At 43.1% G+C, this 22054-nt stretch overlaps 2 protein-coding genes and 1 long non-coding RNA gene across 5 annotated transcripts in view; 2 read left to right on the top strand and 1 right to left on the bottom strand.

The window, feature by feature from the left end:
• Window positions 1-1189, top strand: part of LOC110496491 (AT-hook DNA-binding motif-containing protein 1) — a 44254-nt gene extending 43065 nt beyond the window's left edge. Inside the window, exon 5 of the mRNA XM_036951070.1 lies at window positions 7-1189. The gene's annotated coding sequence lies outside the window, so the exon portion shown is untranslated. The remainder of the gene's footprint in view (window positions 1-6) is intronic.
• An 807-nt stretch (window positions 1190-1996) lies between these two features.
• LOC110496489 (methyltransferase-like protein 24) lies at window positions 1997-21940 on the top strand. 3 transcript variants are annotated; one of them, XM_021572424.2, is made up of 5 exons: window positions 1997-2951; window positions 16802-16900; window positions 17609-17739; window positions 18278-18482; window positions 20723-21940. In XM_021572424.2, exons 1-5 carry the CDS (start codon window positions 2682-2684, stop codon window positions 21032-21034), a joined length of 1017 nt encoding a protein of 338 aa, XP_021428099.1. In that variant the 5' UTR covers window positions 1997-2681; the 3' UTR covers window positions 21035-21940. The 3 variants fall into 3 exon arrangements, with proteins under 3 accessions (XP_021428099.1, XP_021428097.1, XP_021428098.1); XM_021572422.2 differs by having other exon boundaries at window positions 2007-2951; window positions 18218-18482; XM_021572423.2 differs by having other exon boundaries at window positions 2034-2951; window positions 18218-18470.
• LOC110496490 lies at window positions 8246-13633 on the bottom strand. The gene is made up of 5 exons (XR_002469561.2): window positions 12526-13633; window positions 11540-12441; window positions 11197-11398; window positions 10972-11114; window positions 8246-10888 (listed from the first exon to the last, which is right to left on the bottom strand). It is a non-coding gene; the product is annotated as an uncharacterized LOC110496490 (long non-coding RNA).
• Window positions 21941-22054: the final 114 nt, after the last annotated feature.

Raw genomic sequence — 22054 nt, 5'->3', positions numbered from 1 at the left:
TTTCAGGGGCATTAAATCTAAACTTTTTTCAGATTTGTAAACTTTTTTTAAGGAGAGACTTTCAGAGACAAGATGATGGATCAGAATTTATCTCCTAACTCTGGACAGTAGATCTTCAGTTCTCCAGCTATGACAATCAAAAGCCAACTGCAACACACACACAAAGGCGCACACAGACACACAGACACAGCTGGAAAGAGGGTGTGGCCTAGAGGAGCTGTGGGAGGAGTGACAGACGCTGAGGAACAGAGAGGCGGGGCCTAATGGAACAATTCTGCCCCCAACGCTAAACACACTAATCCCCTATCCCCGAAACCATACACCCTTTGCTCTGTGTGTGCTCTATGAGAGAAGTGGACTACAGCATCAGCTCTTGAATTACCAGCATCTGTACATAGACTCCAACTCCAACCACAGACCCATAACCTCACCACAACATTTAAACAGTTAAGACAACGTTACTAATGTTCCATCAGTGTTTTCTAACGTTCAGGCTTTTAGCCAGGACCACAGACCCACAACCCCACCCAGGGGCGGACTGGCAATCTGGCATTTTTGGCAAATTCCAGATGGGCTGGTCCATTTTAAGCTCAGTGGGCCTATCTAACTTTTTTCACGCAAAAAGATCACTATTTGGCTAATAATGGGTGCCTCGAGGGAAAAAAGGGGCCAGTGTGTGGGCCTTGAGGAAAGAAATGGGCCTATGTGTTAGAAATGCCAGGGCCAATTTCTGGTCCAAGTCCGTCCCTGACCACAGTGTGCTACAATAGCTCTACACAACGTTCCATCATCGTTTCTCTATTGTTCTGCCATGGTCTCTGCTCTGATGGAAGGACTCCAGCATGGAGACTCTACATCCTGTGTTTCACTGTTTTTACTAGGAGGGAAAGAGACCCGACACACACTCTGACCCCAAAGAGACTGACGTGTGTTTATTTGTGTGTGTAACCACGCGGATGGACTTCTGTATGTATGTATGTGTGTGTTTGGGGTCTAAAGGGGTAGAGCTCTACATCTGAAATGGTGGATGGATGAACAGGGCTTCTCTTCCTTCTTTTACGCTCTCCTTTTTTCCGTGGTCTTGTGTTGTTTGGTGGTTTTTGTGATGAACAGTTGTATATGTCTGTTAATGTCATGATGTATCTACAGTGCCAATATTTAAATACACTCTGATCTGGCCATTGGTAAACTGCCTGGACTCCTAATGCTTTATAGGGTGGGGGGAGGGATGTGTGTGTGTGTGTGAGCCCCTTGGTATTCAGCGTTGCTCATGCAGTGCAGGGAGCGAGTTTAGACAGGGACACGGCTGGGAGGGAAGGAGGCGGCGAGAGAGGGAGGGAGAGTGAAAGAAAGGGAGTTAAGAGAGTGGCACAGAGAGAGGAAGGGACAAGGGGAAATAGAAAGATGACAGGAAAACAGAAACTTGTTGGGATTGAGACTGGGGTGAAAGATGAGAAAGACTGGCTACATTGTTCATGAGTCCATAATCGGTCTAAAATTAATCCTGAGAGGGCCTTTAAACCCTGAGGGGCAGTCGCGCTTCCCCACCCACTGGATAGTCTGTGTGTATTGTGTGGTGTGTGTGTGTGTATTGTGTGTGTGTGTATTGTGTGTGTGTGTTGGTGTGGTGTGTGTGTGTGTGTATTGTGTGTTTGTGATGGGCTTTACTGTATTTGTATATTTGACCATGTTTACATATGAAGCAGTTTGTCAACAGGCTGACTGGACAGAGTGTTTGATGTTCCTCATCTGGTGATTGGATGGAAGTGAAGGGGGGGGGGGGGGGGTAGTCTATGGGACAACTAGGAGAGGGAGAGAGAGGGCGGGTGAGAAAGGAAGGAGGCAAGATAGAGGGAAAGAGAGTGGATGGGAGAGGGCAGGAGGGAGGGAGGGGGGGGTCACTGTTCAGTGTTAGGAAAGATTCCACAGTAAAGTAATTACACTGAGCCCCCGATTTTTCACTTTAAAATGTATATTCCAAACAAAATCCATTTCAAAGTAGATCAGAACATATGACTCTATGCACAATGGCTACTTTGAACTATTTATACAGTAATAAATAAAAAAAAGTATGCAAAAGCTGTGTAGATGCAACGTTTGTATCTTCCTGTAAATTTGTTTTTGTAAAATCCTCAGTGGAAATTGTTTAAAGTAGTCTTTATGCATAGAGTTGTATGGTTTTTTAAACTTTGAAATCAATGGGTTTTGTTTGGTATACATTTTTAAGTGAGGCTCAGTGTAATTCCGTTACCATGGCCCTGCTACTTTTCTATTCCGTAATTCCCATGAGACTTCACTTAGCTTGTTGATGAGAACGCCAATGGGCTAATAAAGGTCATATTTGGAGCTTGGTCTGTTTTTCTGTGAGAAACAGACTTCTAAAAATACCGTAATAGGCTAGATATCAACCAATCCGCCACTGACCCTGGAGCTCTGCGTCACCACTCTGCCCTCCGGCTGGTCACAGAGCAGGAGAAAGGGTCTGGAGCCTCCAGTTGAAAGTGGGCAGAACAAAGGAAAGCGGAGTTCTTGAAAGGCTAGCGACTGCTTCACGCTACTGTTTTTAACTCCCCACAGTTTCGCAGCAGCCATTCGGTCAGTTGACTCCCACGAGGCACCAGACCGGTCCAGTTGGGAAGGAGAACAAGGCACGAGATGCTCACCGGTTTCCCGGAGGAGGCATGTCAGCCGGTAGCGGTGTGCAGCGCGTGCTGCTGTTAATTATCCCGATGTTTCTACTCGCGCTACAGCTCCTGGTCGGGCTCCGGTTGCCGCGAGCAGACCACGCAGGTAGCCCCGGGTCCTTTAAGGACGGGGTCGCCTTCACGGTGATCAGCATAGAACCGGAGAGAAGGAGCGCGCGCCAAACGGGATCTTTGGAATTTTTACGGGATGAATCGGGAGCGAGCCGCGTGTACGAAGATGAAAACGAGATGCCCATTGGCGACCGGGTGAGAGCAAACTACGAGCGCGCAAACACACACAGTTGAGACGAGGACAAGATAGGGCAGACTGACCCCCGATCAGTGACAGTGGCAGCTGTCCTGCAGCTGTAGTGATCAGCTGCGTGTGTGTCAGTGGTCAGGGAGGAGCAGGTTTCAGCTGCTCGTTTTTGTTGGTATGTCAATAATACATCCCCATCTCTCCACTCACCCCCTCTTCTCCTTCCCTGTCAATCCCCCATCATCATCTCCTCTTTCATTTATGATTTTTCGCTTTGGTTCCCTAATTCTCTCCCCTCCTAAGGCTAGCTCCTAGTCAGTCTGGTGAGTCATCATCGACTCCTCTCCCTCCTCCTTCCTGGGTTGCCATGGTGACCACAGTGGTCTCTAGGGGTGAGGTGGGCTGTGTGCTTGTGTGGATATGTGTGTGTGTGTGTTAGTATGCCTCAGGCATGCATGTCACTAGCAGGGCTGGAGTCAGCCCTTGACCTGTCTGCACATCTCCCATACCTGAGGGGCCAACGCTCGCTCGTGCACACACATTCCTCTACACGACTTATTCTATGCTCTTTGATCTCCACTCCCACTGACACCTAAGTGGCCCCTCAACCTATGGAGTATGTGTGTGTTTCATTTACATTTGATTAATTTACAAATATTGAGCTGACATGTACAGACTAGCTGTGTTTGAATGTTCATACTGACCGTACTATTTGTGACATAAATTGATTATGTGGCATGCATAGTGGTCAGTATGGATAGTTAGTATGGCAAAAGTTCCCGGACGTTGTACTACATTCACCAAAATACGAAGTATACAAGCAGTGGACAATATTTCTGTGCTTTTTGGGTCCATAATGAAATTCTTCAGAAAATGGGCTTGGCTTCACAACATTTTTAGATTTAAAAAATGGCGGTAAAATATGCAGCAGGAGTCCGATGAGAGTGGATACAAATTCATTGCTTTAACTAATTATGACAAAGTGTTGAGCAATGTAATAAAGTAATGCGTTTTCAAATAAGTTAGGTTACACGTTATGTTGGCTGACAATTTGTTAGCTACGGTAGCCTTACCGTAGCATAGCATATCATTTCAGCCATTGCTTGTATGCAGCGATTTTATCATGTAAATCTTGGTGGGGCAAAGTCCCCCCAATTTTTTTAGATGCATGCCAGGAAAGCCATTACACAACACAATACATTTATTGCACTATGACGGTGACAAGCAGTGCCCACAAACTGTTAGGGCATACATAAAGCTGTCCCAACAGCAGGGCATACATAAAGCTGTCCCAACAGCAGAGCCTACATAAAGCTGTCCCAACAGCAGAGCCTACATAAAGCTGTCCCAACAGCAGAGCCTACATAAAGCTGTCCCAACAGCAGGGCATACATAAAGCTGTCCCAACAGCAGAGCCTACATAAAGCTGTCCCAACAGCAGGGCATACATAAAGCTGTCCCAACAGCAGGGCATACATAAAGCTGTCCCAACAGCAGAGCCTACATAAAGCTGTCCCAACAGCAGGGCATACATAAAGCTGTCCCAACAGCAGAGCCTACATAAAGCTGTCCCAACAGCAGGGCATACATAAAGCTGTCCCAACAGCAGGGCATACATAAAGCTGTCCCAACAGCAGAGCCTACATAAAGCTGTCCCAACAGCAGAGCCTACATAAAGCTGTCCCAACAGCAGAGCCTACATAAAGCTGTCCCAACAGCAGAGCCTACATAAAGCTGTCCCAACAGCAGAGCCTACATAAAGCTGTCCCAACAGCAGAGCCTACATAAAGCTGTCCCAACAGCAGGGCATACATAAAGCTGTCCCAACAGCAGAGCCTACATAAAGCTGTCCCAACAGCAGGGCATACATAAAGCTGTCCCAACAGCAGGGCATACATAAAGCTGTCCCAACAGCAGAGCCTACATAAAGCTGTCCCAACAGCAGGGCATACATAAAGCTGTCCCAACAGCAGGGCATACATAAAGCTGTCCCAACAGCAGGGCATACATAAAGCTGTCCCAACAGCAGAGCCTACATAAAGCTGTCCCAACAGCAGAGCCTACATAAAGCTGTCCCAACAGCAGGGCATACATAAAGCTGTCCCAACAGCAGGGCATACATAAAGCTGTCCCAACAGCAGGGCATACATAAAGCTGTCCCAACAGCAGAGCCTACATAAAGCTGTCCCAACAGCAGAGCCTACATAAAGCTGTCCCAACAGCAGAGCCTACATAAAGCTGTCCCAACAGCAGAGCCTACATAAAGCTGTCCCAACAGCAGGGCATACATAAAGCTGTCCCAACAGCAGAGCCTACATAAAGCTGTCCCAACAGCAGAGCCTACATAAAGCTGTCCCAACAGCAGAGCCTACATAAAGCTGTCCCAACAGCAGAGCCTACATAAAGCTGTCCCAACAGCAGAGCATACATAAAGCTGTCCCAACAGCAGAGCCTACATAAAGCTGTCCCAACAGCAGAGCCTACATAAAGCTGTCCCAACAGCAGAGCCTACATAAAGCTGTCCCAACAGCAGAGCCTACATAAAGCTGTCCCAACAGCAGAGCTTTCTTTTCAGCACTATGGAGTGAATCCTTACCACTGCTACACCTGGCTATCAGCAGAGCCTTGTCTAGCATTTAACCAGTTCATTCAGCCTAATTTACTGCCTTTTAAAAAACATAGCTGATATGGCTGACTTACTTAGGCAATCCGTAATTTCGATTAAGACATTAATGAGAGAGCTAGGACAGACGTAGTCAATATAACAATTTTTTCCAGACTTTTAAAATGTACAGCGACATAATTCATAACATGGGCCATTCTTACAGTATTATCCCTGTACACCAAGTCAGAACCGAAGGATAAATAAAGGGGGCATATAAGCAGACAATGAAAGCTCTTACAATATTTTAATTACATTTCTCTAAAACAAGCTATGAGCTACATGTGCACCACCAAGTCAGAACAGTAGGCTAAGTTATGAAGGGGAAAGGGACCAAATTATTAGGGTGAGGCACATGGGCTACTAACAGCTTACTACACAACACATTTAGTATTACTTTCTTAGCTAAAGTACACATATCTCCCTGGCATATTACATCACTTATGCAGCAGCAAACAAAACATTTTTGGACTCATGTTGTTGTCTTGAGCTCACTTGAACAGGAAGGTGGCGCGGCGGTCCTTCTTTTGTGCAACTTTTGTCATTAAACTTTGTCATCAAAGTCTGTCATTCTCTGGATTTATGGTGCTTTCAAGACAACTGGGAACTTGGAAAAAAACAAGGTTGAATCATGACGTTAGTGATCTTCAGTTCGGAGCTCTAGAAAGAGGCCAGAGTTCCCGACTTGGAATTCTGAGTTGGATGACCATTCAAAACGTATTTTCCCAGTCGGAGCTGAGATTTTTTCAGAGTTCCCAGTTGTTTTGAACTCACTAAAGTCTGAGATTTCCGAGTTTCCAGCTGTTTTGAACGCAGCAGAAGTCATGCTGGATTGACAGCATGGCCAGTGTGTTCAACCTTTTCTGGCCCATGGTGTTGCATGTGAATGTTTATCCTTTTAAGCTTGGAAAAGACACCCTAAAACCCAGACTTGAACCACACACACCCACCCACTCCACTGAATATCAGGCTAGTGATTGCTTTGTAATGCTTGCAGTTAGCCACCGATTCCTTCCAAACCACTCATTGTTGAATTTGCGATTTACATCTTGTTGTGTAATGTTTATGTTCAATGGCCGATGAGCACCTATATATTTTATCTAGAATTTCTCTTCATATGACAAGGATTGAAAAGGATTTGCCAGTAGATTGTCGACTTGATTCATGATGATGACTGCTTGTCTAGCTTGCTAGCTAAGATTTTGAAAGTATGATGTTGACATGATCAGTCCAATCAAAGCTACTGTAGATATAACGTGATTTGACATTTTATCTGTGCCCAATGACCTTGAGCCTTCTTGGATGGGCACTTCTAACGCAACTATGGCAGCACCCAAGGAGCTTGAATTTGAGCTCTCCCTGTGGATATTGCGGTGACGTAGGGTCCACATGAGTAACAGAACACTGAGCCAATCATGGTGCAACTAGAGAACATTACCAACCCCTGCACTCCGAATTTCTGCTGGCTGCCCCACCACCACAGAAGGCACTGACCTAGGCTGAAACACCTGCATTTTGGAGCTGCCTTAATAAAGCCACATTGCTTTGAGTAACTCAAAAATAAAACCATTTTTACATTGTTTGCAAACTCATATGTGGCACGTATTAATGTCAAAATAACATGCAAAACAGGCAAAAAATAAATCGTTTTCTTTTTTTAGCGAAACAGGTAGAGCTCAAAACAAGGGGGTGCTCTGCCCCACCTGCCCCGAATGATGGGTCACCACTGCTTGCTTGTATGTACCGGTATGTCAGTGGAGGTCTGTGCTGTTTTAAGATGGAGGGCAATGTTTTTTAAAATTTTTTTATGAGCATGGCCTTATTTCTATTACAGCATATTGGATGACTGTCATTCATATTCCATTCACCCAGCTCAATGTAGTAGTCTAAACCTATTGATGTTACATGATACTCAAATGTTCCCTAACATGAGGTTGCTACAAACTAGCCTATGAATGAAAGATTACAACGTAGGTGCACACAGGCCGAGTGAAAATGTTGTGACAGACAGTGACACAGCCTTGCCTGCATCTAGCTGATCTAGGGTGTAATCATTAGTTAATCATTAGTACACCAGTTGCAAACAAGAGTTTGTATTGGACAAATTCGGGTATGTTTGTCCCCATTTTGTTTAGTTCGCTTCAGTTTAAGAAATGTTTAACAGAATGAATAAACCCCTGGATACACATTAACACAATTGACATTTATAGCATCCACGTTGAATTTCTTCTCACATCTATGCACTCCTCTTCTCACCTTTTCCCTTTGTTTGTGGACTTCTACACAGTACATTTGAAAGTGTTAAATCAACACTATCAGCGAGTACATATGGTCCCACTCTACACAGAGTAAAAAGTACATTGATCCAAGTGTTACATTTCTAGTGTTGATTTAACACTGAGGAGTGCAAAAAGTTAACACTACACTGGCCGGTGTTGATCAAATGTAACACTAAGAGGTAATCAACACTGAGTGTTAGTGACACTCACTAGTGTTGATCTGGGGTGACTCCTCGAGTAAAAATGTGTTTACTCTATTCAGTGTTAATGTATTTACTCTTCCCCCATGTAAATTGAAATTATATTTTGGAAAAGCACTTGGAATTTCACAATAAACTCAAGCAAAGCTGTTTCAACATTCAAATATGTTTATTATGACCAAACCACAAGTCCCAGCCCTGGCTTAAACTGTTATCAAGTGACAGTAGAATGTAGTCAAAAGAATCCCTTGCTCCATATGACTTGAGCAAATGAAAAGGTTTGTGGAACATGTTATTTACATGAAATACTTTGCTTCAAAACTTTGAATGCATGCAAATGATCATCAAAACATAAGGTTTCAAGAGCTGACCCAACCTAAAAAACATTTTCCTCTTTCAGAATAGCCTTCATTTTGTAAAATAGTGGCATTTCAATGACTACTTCACCACATATGACCAAATCAAGACGATATTCTGTACCATGGGGCTTTACCCATTTAACTGACAAAACGTGTGTGCACTGAGACATTCAACTTGGCAGAAATCTCATGGCTTTCTTTCAGGTGATTGAGCCTTGACATCTTTCCTGGACCTATAGCTAGTCCATCCTGGATGAAGGTTTCTCAGTTATATGCCATGTCATTTGTGTTTCTTGATTAAGGTCATAGTGACATTCTTAAAACTCTTCAGTTGCTTTTTAAATAAATCATGTTTTGCCTCGTAGCGCATACACCACGAATGAAGAATGGGCCCGATGTTCCTTATACAACGACGATAATGTATCATGAAGTGGTGTTTCGGTAACAGATTTCTATCAGGAAACAAACACTTGAAAAGCCTATGATGTTCAGCAATTAAGTGCTTCAGATAGATAGTCATGCCGTCTGTTAGTATAAGAGAAAACACAATATTTACAATTTGTAGTAGTAACAGAAGCAGCTGCCAGTATTTATCATATTTCTGTACCAGATCACCAAATATCAATGGCAAATTACTGAGAAGACACCAAGATTGAATAGCATTTAGACCCAAATCATTGCTCCCATCATCCAATTTGAGTGCAGGTGGACGATAGCCATAGTTAAATGAATGAACTCTACCATACACATCTTTAGCAGTCACAAAGTTGGCTTATATATACTGTAACAAGTTTTACCTCAAATTGTGCAACTCCTAAAATGTCATGCATTATATCAACAGAAAAGCTGTCTGTAGTATTGAAGTACTGGAGAGAGATCAATAAGTAAGCATGCTTCACATCGTGTTGGGTTTGACTGAATAGTTTGACAATGGTCTGAGTTGCATGTGTTTTGTTCGTAAAGTCACTCTTGGGTCATCCTCAGAGAACACAGTTTGAAAATACACTTTCTCAGTGAGGCAAAAACAGCAACAATTAACGAGCACTAAATGATTCCACAAAACCGGAACTTCAATACCCTCAGTCTCAAGCACTTTCAAATCGCTAACTATTTGCTCAAGAATGGAATCAAATCCCTACGTTTTAAGGTCCTGGGTATGGAAGAGTGCACATACGTGAATATTTACCAAAATTGAATTAAACTTTGGGGTAAAATTTCTCAAAGTAAAGTATGTACCTCCCAACTTGTGAATTCACTTTTTTGATCCCAATGGATTAGCAGTGTCAGTCATCATAAATGCATTCAATTCAACTCTTTACTCTTTAGAAAAGAGAGGATGTCTCTTCATATATAGTCCAGCTTTCAAATCAAAGTAAACTCAATTTTAAAATTGTGCCCCGAGTTAAACATGCCACTTGTATTTGGGGTCTTCAAAATTAACTGCAATGTTTGGAGAATTGGAATGTAAGAAAATTGATCAGTTATGACCATTTGATCATAAGTTCCAGTAGTGTTGTTTCTTCTATTGTCAAATCTAACACCAAGGACTCTCCTGAAAATAATGCTGTATTTTTCTGACAATTTGTGACACACACATTGTCCGAAAAATACAGCATTATTTTCAGGATATTGAAAATCCTTTCACGTTGTTGAATTCAGTATCAAAACGAAGTGCTTATTTTATACAAAAATCCTTTTGAAGATATTATACATGTAAGAGCGGTCGCATTAGCTTGACCCTGTAGCTCTTGAACTGCTTCTTCCATGGAAGATACAAAACTATTTACAGTCTGACCTATACCTGCAGCTGTGCAATAGCAGACACACACATATCAAGTGTGTTCTTGTTAGATATTGGTACATGGTTACAACTAGAATTAGAAGGAAAATCAGCATTACTTGGCTAATTATCAACAGCTGTATTAGCATTCAAGTTAGCGTTTAACAAAATTTGACAGTCTCGGGATTGTGCCCTGTTCAAATGCTTCCTAAAGTCTGAAAATACACGACAACCAAATACACGACAACAATCTGCTTGACCACATTTTAGTCTAAGAGTTCTACCAGGGCACATTCCATGCATCAACTTGAGATGCCTTACGAGCAAGTTGGTACAAACAAAACATATCAGCATTAGTGCAGAGGTCTAGCTCTGAGCTCAGCAACCCTTGGAGTCTCCTTAACCTTCCCAATGTCTATGATGTACACAGTTGTCTGTATGAAGGTGTACATGTTGAGCAGCATTGTATTGTAAGCAGTACCAAAAACAAAGTGAGTCTTGAAAAGCTCATCGAAGCACCAAGGGAGCTCGTTGACTTGCAAGGCGCTCTTGTCCAGGATGATGATGTAAGCATGGATGCTGCTCTTCCTGGTCCCGACTGCAAGACGACATGGTTGGCGGCTCTGGTCAATCGCATCAAGGTGCTCCTGGATACTGGTTCCTGCCTGAAGACGACAAAAACGAACACCATCATTAGTTCATCATAACGGCTGCAGCACTGTCTAAGAATAAGAATGCCAATACAAACCTTTTGGAATATCACAAGATGCTGTTCAGCTTGAGATGCAGACATCTTGCCTGGTCTTTTGCAGCCTTGTGATGAAGGAGGAATCAAATGGAGCAGGAGAAGGATGGAGGAAAGGTCACCTTCCCATCCTAATCAAAGAGATCCTAAAATGGTAAATTCCATCATCAGTGACATTAACATTTCAGAGTTATTTGAAATATAAATGATAAATTATGATCATCTAACCGTAAGCATTAATGTCAGTTCCTTCATCAACTGCAGATTCTGCCATCTGGATCAGCTCCTGAAGTTCAGCTGCCTGAGTGGCCTTGCTTAGGGCCTTGCTTAGCATGATGATCTTTTGCTTGAATGTAGTTGGCCACCTCTCCAAAACCTTGGCTGATGTTCCCTCTCCAAACAGCAGCACAAAATCCTGTTCAATCTGAAACTAGACAAAAACATTCCACTTTAACCTGCAAATCAAGTTTGAGTAAATCACCAGCCTACACATTAATTGAACTACTATTACTGGCCAACCTGAATTGGCATCTAGAGATTAAACAGAATTTATACAACTTAAAACTCTTACCAAGTCTTACCAAGCCCTTCACATCCAGGAAGCGTGGAAATTCGGTTAGGATGGTGGAGCATTTTGTGGGTCATGTTCCTGTACTCAAAGGTCAATCTCATCTTCTGTTTCTTCATCAGAAGAATGCTTCATAAGAGAAATGGCCTCTCGGCACTGGTCTTCACTCAGGGTAGCCAAAGTGGATGGACTGGACTCCCTCTCAGCAGTTGGCCCTCCAGAGTATAGTTGAGTGGGCCGTTTCTCCGATGAAACCAAATTCCTCTGAATGGTTTTGATTCTATACGAGAGGTACCCTTCTCCACTATTAGGGTCGTAATAATGTTCCTTATGAAAATGGTTACTAATCTTGAAAGAAAAAACAAATAACCAAGTCCCATTTGCAGTCATAATGTATACTTGCATATCCATTTTCAGTGCAGGGATCCTTCAGGTATGGGAACGATGCCTTGTGCAAACGTTTCTCTCACACTACGCGGTGGTGATGTCCTGACAAGAATATAATGTTATGTTTAGGCGGCAATCAGAATCTCCACAAGCAGCATTGGTCCCCAGTCAGCTAAATATCAGGAGTGAATTTTGAATCGGTATCATGCCCATTGAATTTGATACAAGAGCAGTCTTCTACCAATAGCAGTGGATGGTCAGCAGTAGCCTAACCAATTATGTGACTGAGATACTGATACAGAAGTCATTTTTAACATTCAGCAGATATGGGAGCAAGTAACACTCAACCATTTTCATTATGAATCCTTCCTTTACACTCGACCATGAGTCTCTGTCATCGTCGAAACAAAATTGTTGATCATCTTTCGTCTGGTGCAGTCAGTCAGGCTTTTAGTTTTGGAGTATTCCTTGATGACAACCTCTCCACCTGGCTTTTTCTTCAGTATGCTCTCTATTAGCTGTAAAAAATCAAATTAAAAAATAAACGGCAGTGTGAAATCCATTTTATGCCAAGTTAATTGAAGAATGAATTACAAACGTACATTTTTTGCTTCGTCATCAGATCTTTGACACTTCACTCAAAATGATTGTATCAACCGACTCATGGTCTGAACCACCCATCACAGAACTGGCAGAGACAGGACTCATCAGGGAAGATAATGAAATACACAAAGACAACAATACAGGCATGTCAAATGTATGGTTATATTGAAAGTGATGCCACAGGTAACCAAAGACTTGAAAACCAGCACATACCTTTAGCATCATTGTTCAGTGTGAGCTTGAAAACACCCAGATCTGTCTTCCTTCTCAAACACATCCCCATCAACTTCAGTTCCAGACCCATCATACAGCTTTGTCTCTGATAAACTAGTAAGTGGGATCTCAAATTTCAGGAAAACTGTGACAAACATTAAGACAACAACCTACAATTAGAATTGCAATTGTAATGGTATGAGTAATCAGACTGACTGGTATGAAAACAATACATTTATTTCCAATCAAAAAGGTTTTCAAGTGTCAGGTTAATGATCTTGACATATTTTTGTTCACCATTGAATTTCACCCTGATCAGCATGACTAGGTCTGAAAGCAGTTAGGAGATAAGGCCAGCATGGATGAAAAGCATTACATTTGTATTTCAATCATGACACATGATATAAGGACGACTACAAACATTTTCACCAATACTCCTTTACTTAGCAATGATCATTTCAAAGTATATTTTGAAAATATTGGATCATGACCACAACCTACTTGAAGCAGGTCCCAAACTACAGCAAACAGACTATTCAACTCATATTCACTGTCCCAAAATATGGACATGGCCTAATTAGTCCAGTAAAATACACTCATAATTCCAGCTAGTCACTATATTATGTTGTCATGTTCTAGGAGCAGTCTTACAAGACTGCTAAAATGAACTGGTTGCAGAGCGAGTGCAAAACGCAGTTAGCTTGGTGCCGATGCAATGGCCACAATATTTAAAAGCATCACGCACAAATCGAAAATGTAGTTATTATTTGGCTAAATAAACAACTCACCTTAATCAGATTAGTCCTCAATATACACAGTTGAAGTCGGAAATTTACATACACCTTAGCCAAATACATTTAAACTCAGCTTTTCACAATTCCTGATATTTAATCCTAGTAAACATACCCTGTTTTAGGTCAGTTAGAATCACCACTTTATTTTAATAAATGTGAAATGTCAGAATAATAGTAGAGTGATTTATTTCAGCTTTTATTTCTTTCATCACATTCCCAGTGGGTCAGAAGTTTACATACACTCAATTAGTATTTGGTAGCATTGCTTTTAAACTGTTTAACTTGGGTCAAACGTTTTGGGTAGCCTTCCACAAGCTTCCCACAATAAGTTTGGTGAATTTTGGCCCATTCCTCCTGACAGCCGAGTCAGGTTTGTAGGCCTTCTTGCTCACACACTTTTTCAGTTCTGCCCACAAATTTGATATGGGATTGAGGTCAGGGTTTTGTGATGGCCACTCCAATACCTTGACTTTGTTGTCCTTAAGCCATTTTGCAATTATGGTTGGGGTCATTATCCATTTGGAAGACCCATTTGCGACCAAGCTTTAACTTCCTGGCTGATGTCTTGAGATGTTGCTTCAATATGTCCAAATAATTTTTCTTCCTCGTGATGCCATCTATTTTGTGAAATGCACCAGTCCCTCCTGCAGCAAGGCACCCCCACAACATGATGCTGCCACCCCCGTTCTTCATGGTTGGGATGGTGTTCTGCGGCTTGCAAGCCTCCCCCTTTTTCCTCTAAACATATCAATGGTCATTATGGCCAAACAGTTCTATTTTTGTTTCATCAGACCAGAGGACATTTCTCCAAAAAGTACAATCTTTGTCCCCATGTGCAGTTGCAAACCGTAGTATGGCTTTTTTATCGCAGTTTTGGAGCAGTGGCTTTTCCTTGCTGAGCGGCCTTTCAGGTTATGTCGATATAGGACTCGTTTTACTGTGGATATAGATACCTTTGTACCCGTTTCCTCCAGCAGCTTCACAAGGTCCTTTGCTGTTGTTCTGGGATTGATTTGCACTTTTCGCACCAAAGTACGTTCATCTCTAGGAGACAGAATGTGTCTTCTTCCTGAGCGGTATGACGGCTGCGTGGTCCCATGGTGTTTATACTTGCATACTATTGTTTGTACAGATGAACGTGGTACCTTCAGATGTTTGGAAATTGCTCCCAAGGATGAACCAGACTTGTGGAGATCTACAATTTTTTATCTGAGGTCTTGGCTGATTTAGTTAGATTTTCCCATGATGTCAAGCAAAAAGGCACTTATTTGAAGGTAGGCCTTGAAATACACCCACAGGTACGCCTCCAATTGACTCAAATTATGTCAATTAGCCTATCAGAAGCTTTTTAATAAGCCATTACATAATTTTCTGGAATTTTCCAAGCTGTTTAAAAGGCACAGTCAACTTAGTGAATGTAAACTTCTGACCCACTGGAATTGTGATACAGTGAATTATAAGTGAAATAATCTGTCTGTAAACAATTGTTGGAAAAATTATTTGCAAGAAATTTGTGGAGTGGTTGAAAAACAAGTTTCAATGACTCCAACCTAAGTGTATGTAAACTTCCGACTTCAACTGTACGTATTCAGACCCTTTGCTATGAGACTGGATATTGAGCTCAGGTGCATCCTATTTCTATTGATCATCCTTGAGATGTTTCTACAACTTGATTGGAGTCCACCTATGGTAAATTTAAATTGATTGGACATGATTTGGAAACGCACACACCGGTCTACATAAGGTCACACTGTTGACAGTGCATGTCTGAGCAAAAACCAAGCCATAAGGAATTGTCTGTTTTGTGAGGCACAGATCTAAGGAAGGGTACCAAAAAATGTTGGGAGCATTGAAGGTCCCCAAGAACACAGTGGTCTCCATCATTCTTAAATGGAAGAAGTTTGGAACCACCAAAATTCTTCCTAGAGCTGGCCAACTGGGCAAACGGAGCAATCAGGGGAGAAGGGCCTTGGTCAGGGAGGTGACCAAGAATCCGATGGTCATTCTGACAAAGCTCCAGAGTTCCTCTGTGGAGATGGGAGAACCTTCCAGAAGGACAACCATCTCTGCAGCACTCCACCAATCAGGGCTTTATGGTAGAGTGGCCAGACGGTAGCCATTCCTCAGTAAAAGGAACGACAGCCCGCTTTGAGTTTGCCAAAAGGCACCTAAAGGACTCTCAGACCATGAGAAACAAGATTCTCTGGTCTGATGAAACCAAGATTGAACTCTTTGCCGGAATGCCAAGTGTCACGTCTGCAGGAAACCTGGCACCGTCCCTACGGTGAAGCATGGTGGTGGCAGCATCATGCTGTAGGGATGTTTTTCAGTGGCAGGAACTGGGAGACTAGTCAGGATCAAGGGAAAGATGAATGAAGCAAAGTACAGAGAGATCCTTAATGAAAACCTGCTTCAGAGCACTCAGGACCTCAGACTGGAAGGTGAACCTTCGTCCCAACAGGACAACAACAGCCAAGACAACGCAGGAGTGGCTTCGGGACAAGTCTCTGAATGTCCTTGAGTGGCCCAGCCAGAGCCCGGACTTGAACCCGATCTCACATCTCTGGAGAGACCTGAAAATAGCTGTGCAGCGATGCTTCCCATCCAACCTGACAGAGCTTGAGAGCATCTGCAGAGAAGAATGGGAGTTAGAGGTGTGCCAAGCTTGTAGCGTCATACCCAAGAAAACTCGTAGCTGTAATCGCTACCAAAGGTGCTTCAAAATACTGAGTAAAGGGTCTGAATACTTATGTAAATGTGATCCGTTTTTTTTATACATTTGCTAAAATTTCTAAAACCTAGTTTTTGCTTTGTCATTATGGGGTATTGTGTGTAGATTGATGAAAGAAAAACTATTAAATACATTTTAGAATAAGGCTGTAACGTAACAAAATGTGGAAAAGTCAAGGGGTCTGAATACTTTCCGAATGCACTGTAAGTGGTATAGTCATTGTGCGTTCTCAATGGACATTTTTTCTGAAGTCGTAAGATGTCTAGCTAGTAATTTGTTAGGTATGCTAACAAGCTAGCAAGAAGTTGCATAGCAACAGCATCAACTTCCGGTAGACCGGCGAAGCGCTAGTACACTCAACTGAAAGTATACTCTTCGTTTACAGTATACTAAAATGAACTAATAGCATGTAGTATATACTCATTAAGTATGTAGTACACAGTATGTTAGTATGGGTATTCGAACACAGCTTATGTGTGTTTGTGATTGCGAGTGGCGTGCATGTGTTACCCTGCTGACTCGTGTGTCTACCCACAGGAGAGAGGTAGAGGGTTTGAGCTGCAGCAGTGGGCATCAGGTGAGCCCTCCTTCACTGCAGAGCTGGAACGTGTCATCGCCTACATTACCACACCACAGGTACATAACCATGCCCACTTTACACCTTGGCCCACACATCATAAATAATTCAGATAGAAATGCACTGTATAGAACAGACCTGGGCCCGTAGTCATGAAGCGTCTTAGAGTAGGAATGCTGATCTTTTTCATTATATAATATTTTTCATTATAAAACTGATCCTAGATCAGACCTGGGTTTCAAATACTTGCAACATTTTATCGTGTGCCTGTTTGAGCTCGCCTGGCTTAATAAACCAATAAACTCCTAAAACTTTGAACCCTGCCTGTCTGGCACTCCAGACAGACTCAAGCAAACACTCAAAGTATTAGAAATTATTGTTCAAGTACTTGAACCCAGGTCTGTCCTAGATCAGAACTCCTACTTTGTGAGGCTTGACACATACAGCCTAGGTTCTGAGATATTTCAAAGACGCTAGGGTCAGAGAGTAATGACAGTGTGGTATGAGACTAGACACTTAACATGTCACTGTAAACCATCGTATATGTTTGACCTAAAAACCTCTGACCCAGGGTTTCCCAACATGTGAGAGGTCAGTGGAAAAAAGCCCTCTAAAAAGCAGATTAGGGGCAAAAGGCCGCATTTTTTCCCTCTCTTGCTCAGACAGGAAATCTGTGTCACATGACTTTCTCTGGGCCTAATGATAACTCAGCACTTCCATTCCTTCTCCAGCCAGGCCCCTCATTACTCTGTCCTGTTCCCCTGCAGGTTAACTGTTCCCGGGTGCTTCTACCAGGTGAGTCCCAGGCTTCACAGGCCTCTGGAGCTCTCTGGCTGCTGTGTGTGGAAGGCTGGAGCCTGCCAAGCCATGGTCCTCCGTGTGTAGCATACTCTTTCAGGTGTGTATATGCGTCTCTCTATACGTGCCACTGGAACTTCAATACAATGTAGCCTATTCTATAGCAATGTGAACCAAACAGTTTGTTACCATCATTCTACAATATCATCATGGGCTCCCGAGAGGCGCAGCGGTCTAAGGCACTGCATCTGTGTGAGAGGTGTCACTGTAGTCCCTGGTTCGAATCCAGACTGCATCACATCCGGCTGTAATTGGAAGTCCCATAGGGCGGCGCACAATTGGCCCAGCGTCGTCCAGGTTTGACCGGGATAGGCCGTCATTGTAAATAAAAATTTGTTCTTAACTGACTTGCCTAGTTAAATAAAGGTAAAAAAAATTACATAATTGACATGCTCCCTCCCCCAAACTTGTACAAGTAGTTAATAATGTAAAACAGTTTTAAACAAATCCTAATCTCTTCCTCATTCACATATCTCTCTCTTATCTACAACTCTCTCTCCGTCTGTCTCTGTGTGTAGTATGGATGAGGGTGATACAGGGTTTCTGGAGGCTCTCTCAAAGGCCTGTGATGTCCACAGATTTGACCCCAGTGGTCAGCATGGTGACAGAGCCAGCAGTGGTTACCGTGACGATGGTTCTGGTGGGTTTCGACAGTACCGGGCATGGCTGGACTGGCGAGCAGCGAGAGGACGCAAGCAGAAGAAGAAGGGGGTTCTGTGTAGCGGGTCCCGGACACTCAAGGACATCATGGAGACTCTGGGACATCACACGGTAAAAGCCGATGTATGGTCAATCCGTGTTCTGCAGTGGCCATACGGCATTTACGGCAATGCGGCCTCTGCAGAAGTCAGAACATTCATACTTCTTGCGCGTTGGGGAGCTGTCATACTCACCCAATAAATGAGTCTGCACCACTTCAAACGCTCCACTCATAGTGATTCAGGTCTAATCTCTATAGCCATCTAGCTACACTGAACAAAAATATAAACACAACAGGTAAAGGGTTGGTCCCATGTTTCATGAGCTGAAACAAAAGATCCCAGAAATGTGATACTCACAAAAAGCTTGTGTTTACATCCCTATTAGTGAGCATTTCTCCTTTGCCAAGATAATCCATCCACCTGAGAGGTGTGGCATATCAAGAAGCTGATTAAACAGCATGATCATTACACAGGTGCACCTTGTTCTGGGGACAATAAAAGGCCACTCTAAAATGTGCAGTATTGTCAAACAACACAATGCCACAGATGTTTCAAGTTGAGGGAGCGTGCAATTGGCCAACTGACTGCAGGAATGTCCACCAGAGCTGTTGCAGTCCAACTGGCCTCACAACCGCAGAACACGTGTAAGGTGTTGTGGGGCGGCAATCAGCGGTTTGCTGATGTCAACATTGTGAACAAAGTGCCCCATGGTGGCAGTGGGGTTATGGCATGGGCAGGTATAAGCTACGGACAATGAACACAATTGTATTTTATCTATGGCAATTTGAATGCACAGAGATACCGTGACGAATTCCTGAGGCCCATTGTCGTGCCATTCATCCGCTGCCATCACATCATGTTTCAGCATGATAATGCACTGCCCCATTTCGCAACGATCTGTACACAATTCCTGGAAGCTGAAAAGGTCTGTTCTTCCATAGCCTGCACACTCACCAGACATGTCACACATTGAGCACGTTTGGGATGCTCTGGATCAACATGTACGACAGCGTGTTCCAGTTCCTGCCAATATCCAGCAACTTCGCACAGCCATTGAACAACATTCCACCAGTGTTAACCCAGCTTAGTGTATAAGAGCTGTGTGCTGATCAACTCTATGTGAAGGAGATGTGTAGCGCTGCATGAGGCAAATGGTGGTCACACCAGATATTGACAGATTGTCTAATCCACGCCCCTACCTAGAGTAGTTGATTGTGCGCTAATCCAGAACTGCATGTTTGTTGTGAAGGAAGTTGTCAAGGAAGTGAGCTTGTTTATACAGGATGTACAGCCCCTACCTACCATCAACCAATCATGTCAATGTGGAGCTATACGGCACTCTGCGAAGCCCTACGCATTGTTAAAACATTTTGGAGGTGCACGGCATCACCGTACGGAACTTGATTTGGCCTCCAGAGGCTACGCAATTGCGTCACACCCTCCATTGCCAGATCAAGCATAAATCTTTTTATTTATTTTTTACTAACAGACACACACCAACACAGTAACACATACATTAACTCACACTACAGTACACAACAGATATACATACACATGTAACATTCACAGTACTCACAGACACGGTTGCATGCACTTCCATTTCCATGGCAACAGGGATGAGCTGACCCTGGCTACCATAGCAACAGTGAATCACACCACTGCTGCAGTTACACACTACAACCACTGGAGGGGAGTGAAATTCACTTTCTTCTCCCAAATGGATCTCACTAGCCCATCGTTTCCCAACTCGGTCCTCGGGACCCCAAAAGGTGCATGTTTTGGATTTTTCCCTAACACTACACAGCTGATTCAAATGATCAAAGCTTAATGATTAGTTGATTATTTGAATCAGCTGTGTAGTGCTAAGGCAAAAACCAAAACGTGCACCGCTTGGGGTCCCGAGGACCGATTTTGGGAAACCCTGCACTAGCCCTTGTGTACATCTCCGACCATTGATTAGGTATAAGCAATATAGTAGAATGTTCCTTTTATTCTCCATATTGCTTATCTAACCTCTCACATCTCCACAAGTGCATAGGAGGTAGGAAATAAATAGAGGGCAGATTTGGGGTGTCATCCCCACTAAGAATGGGATTCATACACCGACCTTCCAAACCCATTGCTGTGCTCTGTTTGCCTACTCTGGAGCATGGTGGTAATTAGAATAAAGAGCCATATATACTGTATATATATACACACACACTGATGAAACATAGCCCTAAGCTGTCTTTTCATTGTTTTACTGCTTTTTAATGATGTCAAAAGTGTGTTGTGACCAATTATGTGTATATATACACACACATGGTTGTCTGTTTTTGCCAGGTGGACTTCCTGTATGCTGACCTGCTGAGTGCTGAGTGGAGGGTTCTGCAAAACTGGGCAGAGCTCGGAACTCTGGGGCGCATCCGTCACCTGGTTGCCACGGTGCACCTCCAGTGGGCCGGCTTTGAGGTCAGCGGGACAGAGGCTGAGGTGGTCCGCTATTGGTTCAGCGTTCTACAGGGGCTCCAGGACGCTGGGTTTCGATTGGTCCATAGCTCTCCGGGGGCGGGAAAAAGCGTCCTAAGGCACAAAGTGGACAACGCACACAGCTCTTATACACTAAGCTGGGTTAACACTGGGCTTATACACTGAGACAAACACATGCGCACACCTTGTGCACGGCTTACGCACGAACACACACATCAGAATAGTCAGTGGCTATGTTCAAGATCATCAAGACCATGATGTGTCATGGGTAAATTGTGACTGACTGATCTACAAGTAATAATGAGTCGTTATTTATGATGCAAGGTGATTTGTAGATCAGTCAGCCGGCAGTCGCCTGCACTGTCGCATGCAATGTCGAACTAGCCCAGTCTCTCACCGTCTGTCAGTCAGTAAAATTCCACTGCAGTGTGTCCCTCTGGTGGTGAAAAAAGGGATCTACACCAGTGTTACCCAGTGGAAGGGTCTGGAACTATTAGTTGGTTGCAACCAAAACCACTCCCTATTGGGTCAGGGCTTTATTTTGAAGGTTTAGGCAGGTCCCTCACCTAAAACCTCATTGAAGCCTCCCAGCAGCCAAAAAATACAAATAAATAAATAAAAGTCTGGGCAGTGGGCTCAACAAAATTCTGGGAACCAGCCAGGCACTGCTAGAGATTAATTAGGCTGCCTATTCTATTAACCCAGTACAGGCAATACTGGCTGGCATAGCTTGGCATGGAGCACACCCCTGACAACTGTTGAATGGTAATAAAGTAATCTATTCTATCTGGGACTTCACACTGCAGAAATACAGATCAGGGGTCAACGCCAGTCCTTCATTCAAACACTTTAGTCACCTTTGCTTTATTTATCATTAAGGTTTTATGTACTTTTTATACATTTGTATAATCTACTTACGTGAGTTGAGCATGAATATAATATTTCTTTGTGTTATAATTACAGTGTTATGTGGGGTTGATTATCTGCCGACATGTGCAATGTAAAGACATTTATTGATTTCAAAGATGTTTTCATATTTTTACAAGTGCAATAAAAACAGTTGACACCCCATTTGTCCTGTATGTCGCTATGTAGAGCCCGCTACATTGTACTGGTTTCATAATGAGTGAGTGTTCTATGTGTATAATGTTCTACGTAGAATGTGCAATTCTACTTAGAATTTTC

The sequence above is a fragment of the Oncorhynchus mykiss genome, chromosome 18 (assembly GCF_013265735.2).
Source record: "Oncorhynchus mykiss isolate Arlee chromosome 18, USDA_OmykA_1.1, whole genome shotgun sequence".
NCBI lineage: Eukaryota > Metazoa > Chordata > Actinopteri > Salmoniformes > Salmonidae > Oncorhynchus > Oncorhynchus mykiss.
This window is presented reverse-complemented; position numbering and strand designations above follow the sequence as displayed.

Excerpts from the sequence above, each read along its gene's own strand:
- LOC110496489 (XM_021572422.2), top strand. The coding sequence starts at position 2,682 with ATGTCAGCCGGTAGCGGTGTGCAGCGCGTGCTGCTGTTAATTATCCCG. Across the intron at positions 17,740-18,217 it reads TGTGTAGCATACTCTTTCAG|TATGGATGAGGGTGATACAG; the intron begins GTGTGTATATGC and ends CTCTGTGTGTAG. Across the intron at positions 18,483-20,722 it reads ATCACACGGTAAAAGCCGAT|GTGGACTTCCTGTATGCTGA; the intron begins GTATGGTCAATC and ends TGTTTTTGCCAG.